This window comes from Gopherus evgoodei, unplaced genomic scaffold (genome assembly GCF_007399415.2).
Source record: "Gopherus evgoodei ecotype Sinaloan lineage unplaced genomic scaffold, rGopEvg1_v1.p scaffold_86_arrow_ctg1, whole genome shotgun sequence".
NCBI classification, from domain to species: Eukaryota; Metazoa; Chordata; order Testudines; family Testudinidae; genus Gopherus; species Gopherus evgoodei.
Window position 1 is genome coordinate 166,639 of NW_022060107.1, and position 10,904 is coordinate 177,542.

Consider the following 10,904-nt stretch of genomic DNA (forward strand, 5'->3'; position numbering starts at 1 on the left):
GGGCGGGGGGGGTGGATTAAAGATTTGTTTTTTCACTCTTGGCAATACAATGTCCTGCTTTCTTCTGTTCAGAGGGGTTACTGGGATACCCTTTGTGGCCCTGGAAGGGGAATGGGGGCTGGTGGGTTAGAGCAGGGGGGGCTGGGAGCCAGGACTCCTGGGTTCTCTCCCCGGCTGTGGGAGGGGAGTGGGGGCTGGTGGTTAGAGCAGGGGGGGCTGAGAGCCAGGACTCCTGGGTTCTCTCCCCGGCTCTGGGAGGGGAGTGGGGGCTGGTGGTTAGAGCAGGGGGGGCTGAGAGCCAGGACTCCTGGGTTCTCTCCCCAGCTCTAGGAGGGGCGTGGGGGCTGGTGGGTTAGAGCAGAGGGGGCTGGAAGCCAGGACTCCTGGGTTCTCTCCCCGGCTCTGGGAGGGGAGTGGGGGCTGGTGGTTAGAGCAGGGGGGGCTGGGCGCCAGGACTCCTGGGTTCTCTCCCCGGCTCTGGGAGGGGAGTGGGGCCTGGTGGTTAGAGCAGGGGGGCTGGGAGCCAGGACTCCTGGGTTTTCTAGATTCCGATGCCCAGACCGCCATGATCTGGTTTGACCTGTACAACCCTGGCCACGGGCCTGCCCTGAAATCATCCCTCCAAGTCGCCTCTTCACCTTCTCTGCGTTAAGCTAAGTCGCTGACGCTCCGTGAGGCTGCTCCGGTGAGGCAGGTTTTCTAATCCTTTAATCCTTCGTGCAGCTCCTTTCCATCTCCAGTTTAGCCCCGCCCATCTTAAATTGTGGGCCCTGGACCCGGACACGGGAGTCCAGCTGCGGTTGCATGAGGACCAAATTCAGAGAGAAAATCACCTCCCTGCACCTCCTGCTCCAGATTCCCCCGGTTATACGTCCCACGAGCGTAGTCGCTCTTTTAGCCACAGCGTCGCCCTGGGAGCTCGTGTTCAGCTGCTACTCCAGCATGCCGCCCAAATCTCTTTTTCAGAGTCCCCGCTTCCCGGGATCAAGCCCCCCACCCTGTAAGTATGGCCTGTGTTTGTTGTTCCTAGATGTCTGTTTGTCTTAGCATGATTAAAAAAAATCAACAACCCACCTCCTTACTGTCCTTAACTGTGCAGGCCACAGCACTTTGTGGCCCTTTTACTTCCCTTATCAATGTACTACGATTCCTCCCTTCTGATTTCTATTCGGTACAATCAACCTCCCCTTTTCTTCTATTTGTTCCATGTTCATCTTTTTATAGCCATCACTTTCCCCTCAGAACCAGGTCCATTTTTTATTTCATTTTTTTAACCTAGCCAGCTTTTCCCCCCTCGAGCGTGGCACCTTGCGAAGGATTCTGACACAAGCCACAGTGGCATTTTTCTGAACTGTTTCATTTCCTCCCGCCTGATTTGGCGTATCATGGCTTTCCGCTTTGGGACTCTGGCCAACTCGAGCCCAGGGTCCCGCCCTTTCTCCTCGAACCCAAATCCTCCATCCTATGAGCCGAGCGGGCAAGTTGTGTCCAAACTCCTGTGGCCAGCTCCCAGCTGGCTGGCTCTGGGGGGCAGGGGCCTGTCCCCTCTAGGGGGCGCCGGCTCCCACCCGGCCCCAGGGAGGAGACTGGCTGGCTCAGGGGGGGCGGAAATGGGACAGTGGCCTGTCCCCTCTACGAGGCGCTGGCTCCCCTCCGTCCCCGGAGCCGGGCTAGCGGGAGGGAGTTGGGGGGTGTGGGCTTTTTGAGAAGAAAGCAAGTGCTGGAGCATCTCTAACTCTCCCCTGCCTCCTCCCAATGCCCCAGCTTGCAGGAGGGGGGCGAGAGGCCAGAATTGTGGGGGGTCCCTCTGTGTCTGGACCCACCCAGGAGGCTTACACACACACACACACACACACACCCCAATGATTCCTTCACTCCCAGGGGTGTGTGTCTGGGTGGGGTTGGCGGGGACCCCCCCTCATGCAGCCCCCCTTGAACTGTCCCCCACAAGCGAACCCCAATCACGCCCTCTCCCAGCTGCCCCCCCATGTCCCGCCGTCTTCCCATCCTCCCCCCTCCCAACACACCTGTCCTCCCCACGCCCCACTGTGCCCCCCAGCAGCTCATTGGCTGGCCTGGCCCCCCACTCTCTGGTTGGGGTGTATGTAAGAAGCAGGCTGGGCAGAGGGGTTGGTCACACACCAGTCCTGGCCGCTTCCTAGCTTGGTGTCAGGTGGCTGGATTTGGGGGTGAGCCTTGGCAGCATGGGGTCCCCACTTTTCTTCTTTCTCCTTCTTGCCAGCTCTGAGCTGCTTTGCCCTGGGGCGCTTGCCGGCGCCCCTCAGCTCTGTGCCCCCCACCTGGGGAGGCAGGTGATATAGGGGGGCAGGGTATGATCAGAGGGCCCCTGGGGGGAAGGGGTAATTTAGGGGTGCTGCAGGGATTGGGGGGTCCTGTAGAGATTGAGGGATGGGGGAATGATGGGGGTTAGGGGGTGCTGTATACCTTAGGAGGCTTTATAGAAATTGGGGTGCTCCAGGGAGGTGTTTGAGGTGCTGTGTAGAGTGGGGGTGGCCCTGAGGACTTTGGAGGTGCTGCACAGATTGGGGGGATGGTGTATTCCTGCTGTGTAGTTTTGGGGTGCTCCAGGGGGTTGGGGGTACTGCATAGCCTGGGGGAGCACCTCAGATGACAGAGGGAGCTGTGATGGAATTCCAGGGCCCTGGAGAAAGCGAGGGGTGTTGCGTAGATGGGTGTGCACCCCGGGGGAGTTAGGGTTGCTGGTCCGGAGTTTGGTGGTTGGAAGTATATGGTAGGGGCTGTGCAGAAATTGGGGGGTGCCCTGAGGGAATTTGGGGGCACCATGGGCCTTCTGCAGAAATTGGGGGCTGCTGGGGTAAAAGAGGGAGGCCTGGAGTTGGAGGGGGTGCTCCGGGGGGCTATAGAGATGGGGGTGCTGCAGGGAGAATGGGGACTGCTGTGTCAATTGAGGGGGTCGGGGGGGCTATAGAGATTTGGGGGGCTGTGTAGACAGGGGGGCTGCCATGGAGGGGGTGTTGAAAGCAGAGATCCTAAAGAGAGGAAATTGATGCCCAAGGGGGGGAGGTCAGATGGAGATGCCCCATTTCCTGAGCAGAGTGGACCCCAGTAGGAGTCCTGTGGGTGGGCAGGGAATTCTCCCCTACCCCCATTTCTTCCAGAAGCACCCCCAGCCTCCTCAGCTCCCTTTCCCCTCCCAGAACTAGCCCTCAGTACACGGCTGGGGCTGCACATCTGGGAACGGCCCGGGGAGCAGGGCTCTGCAAGCTATTTTGGGGGTCCCCCTGGTCAGGAGAGAGAGTAATTCAGGGTGATTTAGGGGTTACAGGAAGGTGAGGGAAGTGGGGTAGAATGAGGGGGCGGGGGGTGAGCCTGGACTCCTGGGTCCCCCCCTCCCCGCTCTGGGAGCAGAGTGGGGGCTGGGAGCCAAGACTCTTGGGATCTCTCCCTGGCTCTGGGAGGGGAGTGGGGGCTGGTGGGTCAGAGCGGTGGGGCTGGGAGCCAGGACTCCTGGGTTCTCTCCCCAGCTCTGGGAGGGGAGTGGGGGCTGGTGGGTTAGAGCAGGGGGGCTGGGAGCCAGGACTCCTGGGTTCTCTCCCCTGGCTCTGGGAGGGGAGTGGGGGCTGGTGGGTTAGAGCAGGAGGGGCTGGGAGCCAGGACTCCTGGGTTCTCTCCCCAGCTCTGGGAGGGGAGTGGGGCTGGTGGGTTAGAGCAGGGGGGGCTGGGAGCCAGGACTCCTGGGTTCTCTCCCCGGCTCTGGGAGGGGAGTGGGGGCTGGTGGGTTAGAGCAGGCGGGGCTGGGAGCCAGGACTCCTGGGTTCTCTCCCCAGCTCTGGGAGGGGAGTGGGGCTGGTGGGTTAGAGCAGGGGGGGCTGGGAGCCAGGACTCCTGGGTTCTCTCCCTGGCTCTGGGAGGGGAGTGGGGGCTGGTGGGTTAGAGCAGGGGGGGCTGGGAGCCAGGACTCCTGGGTTCTCTCCCTGGCTCTGGGAGGGGAGTGGGGGCTGGTGGGTCAGAGCGGGGGGACTGGGAGCCCGGACTCCTGGGTTCTCTCCCCAGCTCTGGGAGGGGAGTGGGGGCTGGTGGTTAGAGCGGGGGGGGGCGGGCTGGGAGCCAGGACTCCTGGGTTCTCTCCCTGGCTCTCAGAAAACAGGGGCAGTTAGCCACTTTTTTTGTGCCCACACTAAAGATGGCGACGCCGGTCTCATGGGACCTGCGGTCACGTGGGCAAGGCAGGCGCGCAATGCATGCTGGCCGCCGGGAAATCCCCAACTCGTGCATGTGGATACAAAGTGCCCGGGAGAGACGGGAGTGCAGATCTCAGCGGAGGTGACTTTCGGGGGGCTGGGAAGGGACTCAATGGGGGTGGTGGCGGTGATGGCGGACCCCCCGCCCCCCGGTCTGGAGTCAGGCATGGGGGTGGGGGAGCGTGAAGTTGGTCCGAGAGCTGAGCCGGGCTGGGATGAAGCTATGAGATTATGAGTCAGGGGCTGAGTCATGAAAGCACTTCTGGTCTGGCTCTGGTTCAGAAGGGGGGAGGCCCCGGGGACGCTGAGATCCGCGGGGGTCCGGTCCATAGAACGTTGAGGTCTGCGAGGTTCCGATCCGTGGAATGTTGAGTTCCGTAGGGTTCTGACCCATGGAACGTTGAGATCCACAGGGTTCCGGCCCGTGGAACGTTGAGATCCACAGGGTTCCGGCCCGTGGAATGTTGAGTTCCGTAGGGTTCTGACCCATGGAATGTTGAGATCCACAGGGTTCCGGCCCGTGGAACGTTGAGATCCACAGGGTTCCGGCCCGTGGAATGTTGAGTTCCGTAGGGTTCTGACCCATGGAATGTTGAGATCCACAGGGTTCCGGCCCGTGGAACGTTGAGAGCCGCAGGGTTCCAGCCCGTAGAACGTTGAGGTTCCCCCCTGAGGGTTCTGATCCGTGGAGCTCTGAGCTCCGTGAGGGTTGGATCCGTGGAATGTCGAGATCCGCGTGGTTCCGGTCCATGGGATGTTGAGATCCACGGGGTTCCGGACTGTGGAATGTTGAGGTCTGTGGGGTTCTGGTCTGTGGAAGATTGAGATCCGCGGGGTTCCGGTCTGTGGAACGTCGAGATCCACAAGGTTCCGGTCCATGGAATACCGAGTTCCTGCGGGGTTCTGATCCATTAAACATTGAGATCCACTGAGGGGCCTGATCTGTGGAGCATTGAGCTCTGTGGGGCTCCGGTCCATGGAATGTCAAGATCTATGGGGTTCCGGTCTTTGGAACGTTGAGATTTGTGGGGTTCTGGTATCTGGAACGTTGAGATTTGTGGGGTTCCGGTCCCTGGAACGTTGGGATCCACTGAGGGTTCCAATCCATTGAACATTGAGATCCACGGGGAGAGGGTGGGATAGATTCGGCCCATGGCACATTGGGGGTGGGGGGGCGGGGGTCTGGCCATGGAATGTTGAGATCTGAGGGGGCAAGGGGGGGTCCTGATCTGTGGAACTTCGGAATCCACAGGGTTCCTATGCATCATTCTGATCCGCGGGGGTCCTGACCCCTGGAACTCAGAGATGCACGGGGTTCACCCCCCCAAACATCGAGATCAGAGTGGGGGAGACAACGGAGGGAAGGGGAGGGAATCTCCCCCCACCCCACCCCACCCACCCCCGCCATCCTGGATGGTGACAGGCATTGGGCCGATGATTAATTCTTCCCTCCTTCTTTGTATTGTGACAGGGCCTGCACTGGGCCCAGTCTTGGACCAGGCCCCGACTGCGCCTGGAGCTGTACGAATCCAGAACACAGAGATGCTCCCTGTCTCCCCCCACACACACCCCGGTCTAACTGTCGGACAAGAGATGGAGACAGACAGTCCGGGGGTGGGGAGACAAGAAATAATGAGAAAATTTTTTTAACCCACTGTCCAGTTTTTCTGTAGGGCCAGGTTTCGGGGGGAGAGGGGGGCGCTGATCCTGAGGCTGGCAGGGCATCTCCGTAGCCCATGAGGGTGGAGAGGGGTCCCCCGAGGCTGACCCCAGAGTGTGTGTGGAGAGGAGAGATATGGAATCCCGGGGGTGTGTGTGTGTAAGGATGCTGTTTCAGGGGAGAGTCTCAAATGGGGGGGTGCACAGAATCTTGGTCTGATGAACGGTGGGGTGTGTGGGTCCCTGGCACACTGGGGGGTGGGGGGATGTCTACATTTTGAGGGGATGCAGGAGGGGCCTGGACAGGGCAGTGTACTGGAGGCATTACATGGAGGGAGGGCTGTCGGGTATTGGGGGGATGCATGGGGCCCTGGCTGGAGCAGTCGGGGGTGCACAGGGACCCTGGCTGCCGCATTGAAGGGGTGCATGGGGCCCTGGCCGGAGCAGTTGGGGGGTGCACAGGGGCCCTGGCTGGAGCAGTGCGGCGGGTGCATGGGACCCTGGCTGCAGCCGGGGGGGGGGGGGAATGCATGGGGGAGGGTAGCAGAAAGGGTTAAACCATCCAGCCTCTCTCTGGGGCTATTTTGGTTTCTCCCGAGAGGGGAGGGGCAGCCTGGAGGGACTTTGGTTTCCGCCCCCCTATCCATTCCAGTCTTGGTTCATCCTGGACCAGCCCATTGTGTCTTAATGGAGGGGGGGAGCATTATATGGGGGGGGCTTGTTCGCCCCGTCCTGAGTAGTGCCCCTCCTCGATTTTTGCCTGTCTGTATTCTATTAATGGTCGGTCTGTCGCCCCCATTTCGAAAGGATTTGAACCTTTTTTCAAGCACCCCCCCGTTTCCAGAATGGTAGGGTCCTCCTGCCCTGTTTTACCCTGGCCATTGGAAGGCACCATTATGTGAAACGGGGGGCAGACAAGTTGGGGGGGATTTTTGCAGCGTTGAAGGCACTAGGTACCTGGCGGGAAGGGGAGGGGGGCTCCCCATCCAAGCTCTGCATGAGGGTGGGGGGTGTGTGCATTAAACCTTGAGCCATTGGGAGGATCTGAAGATATGTCCCCCCGGGTAGGAATGGTACGGCCCGGCCTGTGCGCCTCCCTCCCTGGGGCTGCTTGGAACGTTCGGGGAACGTGGGCGGGGCAACAAGCAGGAGGAGGGGGGGGGGAAGAGTGGGGGGGGACAGGCAGGGGGAGGTGGGGGAGGGAGGATTGGGGGACAGGTGGGAGGTGAGGAGGGAAGAGTGGGGGGGACAGGCTGGGGGAGGGAGGAGTGGGGGGACAGGTGGGAGGTGGGGGGGAGGGAAGATGTGGGGGGACAGGCAGGGGAAGGTGGGGGAGGGTGGAGTGGGGGGACAGGGATGGGGTGGGGCAGGGAAGAGTGGGGGGGACAGGCAGGGGAAGGTGGGGGGAGGGTTAAGTGGATGGGACAGGTGGGCGGGTGGAGGGGAGAGAAGATAGTAGTGGGGACAGGCTGGGGAGGGTGACGGTGGGGGGACAGGTGGGAGGCAGAGGAGGGAAGAGTGGGGGGGACAGGCAGGGGTGGGAGGAGTGGGGGGGACAGGCAGGGGGAGGTGGGGAAGGGAGGAGTTGGGGGACAAGTGGGAGGCAGGGAGGGAAGATGGGGGGCAGGCATGGAGACAGTGGGGAGGGAGGAGTGGGGGGCCAGGCATGGAGAGTGGTGAGGGAGAAATTGGGACAGGCAGGAGAGGGAGGAGTGGGGAGATAAGTGGGGGAGGGAGAAGGGGGGACAGACGGGGTAGGGAGGGAAGAGTGGGGGACAGGCAGGGGGAGGGTGTGGGAGAGGGGAGTGGGCAGACAGGTGGGGAGAGGGAGGGAGGAGTGGGGAGGGCAGTGGAGTGAGAGAAGAGAGGGGACAGGCAGGGAGAGGGTGGGAAGGTGGGGGAGGGAGAAGTGGGGGAAGGCAGAGAAGGGGTGGAGGAGAGGGAAGTGGGGAGGCAGGCAGGAAAGGGAAGAGTGGGGGGACAGGAGGAGCGAGGGGGAGGAGCAGGGGAGGGAAACGGGACTCAGTGAACCCCCAGGTCCCCTCCAGCCCCATATTCCCATGCACAGAGGCCCATCCCCCAGGTCCCTCTCCCAGCCCGGCTTGCGACTCCACCTGCTCTCTGGGTCTGCGCCAATCCCCTGGTCAGGAGGAGGGTGTCATGTGTCCCCAGCTGGGGGGGGGGCCTGTGGATATGTCCCCAAATGCCCCTCCGGGTCACTTACCCACCCCCCTCCTAGCAGCTCTCTGTCCTCTGGCCCCTCCCCCCCTGCTCTAACCCCAGACCCCACTCCCCTCCCAGAGCCAGCGAGAGAACCCAGGAGTCCTGGCTCCCAGCCCCCCCCCTCTAACCACTAGCCGGTATTTCTCTAACACAAGCAGTATTGCACCCCTCACAAGGCGTCTCTATTTTGGACTTTGCTATGATGAATAAAGATGAATTAATCTCTGGACTGGAAACTGGTGGTTGCCTAGGGACCAGTGTTTGTGACCTGGTTACATTCGACATGGGCAAACAGATGACGCTTTTCATCAGTAAGATAGACAGTGCTGCAAATTTCAAATTTCCCAAAGCAGAGGAAAATTCTGAGCTGGGAGGAAAAATGTAGACAGAAAAATGTGATTGAGATTGTGAATGAGATTTAAAAATCCACAAAAGCTGCAAGCAAGAGACGGAAATAAATTTGGCTAAATGCCCATCCTGGGTCAGTGACAAAGGCAGCCGTTAGAAATGAACAAAAGCACTGTACATATGGGGAAAAAAAGGAGAGGAAATAGGTTGCAATCAAGTAGAAGTTATGATGTGTAGAAAATTGATAAGGGAAGCTAAAGATAAACATCATCCACTCGGGATCAACATTTTTAAATCAGCAGGCCGGGATAACTGGTATCTAAGAGTTTTCAGCAAGTTGACTGAGGGAGGTCTCTGGCTCGCCGATGTTAATGCATAATAAATTTTTGCAAGGCCGGGGAAATTCCAGGAGAGGGCTGTTGTCCTGCTGAAAGGGGGATGACCCGTATGTAGGCCCGTTAGCCGCTACGGGCTTCAGTTGAGAAAGGGTTAAAGTCTCTGCGACTATTATGAATAGCGCGCCCAGGACACAGCTGAAGCGTTCCCTGGTGGACAGACCTTGTGCCCGGCGGAAGCATGCTCGAACTGGGGGGGTTCCCAAGCGGGGTCCTGCAGGGATCTGTGCCTGACGCTGTGCAGAATTTTTCTCGATGGGTCTGGATGGCTGCGTGATGCTGCTGCGGGTGGGAGATTGGCAGAGCGGGAAATCGAGAGGGGGCCAGGGCCGGCCGGCAGAGCGACTTGGGAAGCCAGGTGTACAAAATGTGTCTTTAATCCAGCCATATTCATACCTCTAGGAACAAGTGGGGTAACTTGACCCCTCATACTCTGCTCCAAACCCTGACCCCTCGCACCCTCCCTTACCTTCACCCTAACCCTTATCTCTGATTTCATCTTAACCCTAACCTTCAATTTCACCTTAACCCTTATCTCTATTTTCACCTTAACTCATCTCCGATTTCACCCTACCCTTCAATTTCACCCAAACCCTACCCTTCAATTTTACCCTAACCCTTATCTCTAATTTAATGGTAACTCTTATCTCTGATTTCACCCTAACCTTCAATTTCACCTTAATCTTTATCTCTAATTTCACCTTAACTCTCATCTCTGATTTCACCCTAATCTTTATTATCTCTAATTTCACCTTCACTTTCCATTTTACCCTAACTCTCCATTTCACCCTAACCCTTATCTCTGATTTCACCTTAGCATTCAGTTTCACCCTAGCCCTTATCTCTAATTTCACCTTAAACCTTATATCTGATTTCATCCTAACCCTAACCTTCAATTTCACCTTAACCCTTATATCACATTATTGACTTACCACGGTCCTGTGTGGCACCAAATCTTGCATAAAGAGGGTCAATGAGGTGTCTAAGACCAGGTTATGGTTTGCTGGTATAATTATGCTGTCTATAGGCGTGTATCAGTTTTTAGTTGAAGTTAGAATATTGGCCCTGTCCTGTCTGTGTTTCAAACTTACGCTCTGCTTCTGGGAGACATCCCAGACAAGTGGGTGTTAGCTCTGCGTAGCCTGCTTGATGGCCCATTAAGGGCCATCAGCTGCACAATTGACCCGAAACTTGCCCATGTACTCCATTTTGCGGTAATTTTCCACAGTAAGAGCAAAGGGGTCTTCTTACACCTGGAAAAGGCTGATGCCTCAGCTCCATCTTATCTTCAACTTTGCTTCTTACCTCTGGGGGGACTTTGCTACAAACTGAAGCTCTGAACAAAGGACTGAATGACCCATCCCAGCGACTTGATTTGAACCTGCAGTTTACCCCATCACTGCTACAAGCCTGAACCAAGAACTTGGCATTACTGGATGTAATTGATTCCACTTAACGAGTTCTGGCTCTCATCTATCTTTCCCTTTTGTGAATAAACCTTTAGATTTTAGATGCTGGCAACAGCGTGATTTGTGGGTAAGATCTGATCTGTATATTGACCTGGGTCTGGGGCTTGGTCCTCTGGGATTGAGAGAACCGTTTTCTTTTACTGGGGCATTGCTTTCGTAACCTTTCGTCCCCATAACGAGCGGCGCTGGTGGGGATACTGGGAAACTGGAGTGTCTGAGGAAATTGCTTGTGTGACTTGTGGTTAGCCAGTGGGGTGAGACCAAAGTCCTCGCTGGCTGGTTTGGTTTGCCTTAGAGGTGGAGAAAACCCAGCCTTGGGCTGTGATTGCCCTGCTTTAAGCAATTTGTCCTGAATTGGCACTCAGGGCTTGGCTGCACTCGAAACTCCAAAGCACTGCCACGCAAGTGTGGACGCGGCGCCAGCGCTGGGAGAGAGCTCTCCCAGCGCTGCAGGTACTCCACCTCCCCGTGGGGATTAGCTCCCAGCGCTGGGGCACTGTTTACACTGGCGCTTTGCAGCACTGTAGCTTGCTGCGCTCAAGGGTGTGTTTTTTCACACCCCTGAGCGAGAAAGTTGCAGTGCTGTA

General features: G+C 58.2%; 1 protein-coding gene across 1 annotated transcript in view; it reads left to right on the forward strand.

Annotated features, from left to right (window-relative positions):
* Positions 1–804: 804 nt before the first annotated feature.
* The window catches only part of TP53 (tumor protein p53), a 23,968-nt gene continuing 13,868 nt past the window's right edge, over positions 805–10,904 (forward strand). Inside the window, exons 1-2 of the mRNA XM_030548110.1 lie at positions 805–1,000; positions 4,166–4,305. Coding sequence (XP_030403970.1) covers positions 805–1,000; positions 4,166–4,305 — 336 coding nt within the window. The remainder of the gene's footprint in view (positions 1,001–4,165; positions 4,306–10,904) is intronic.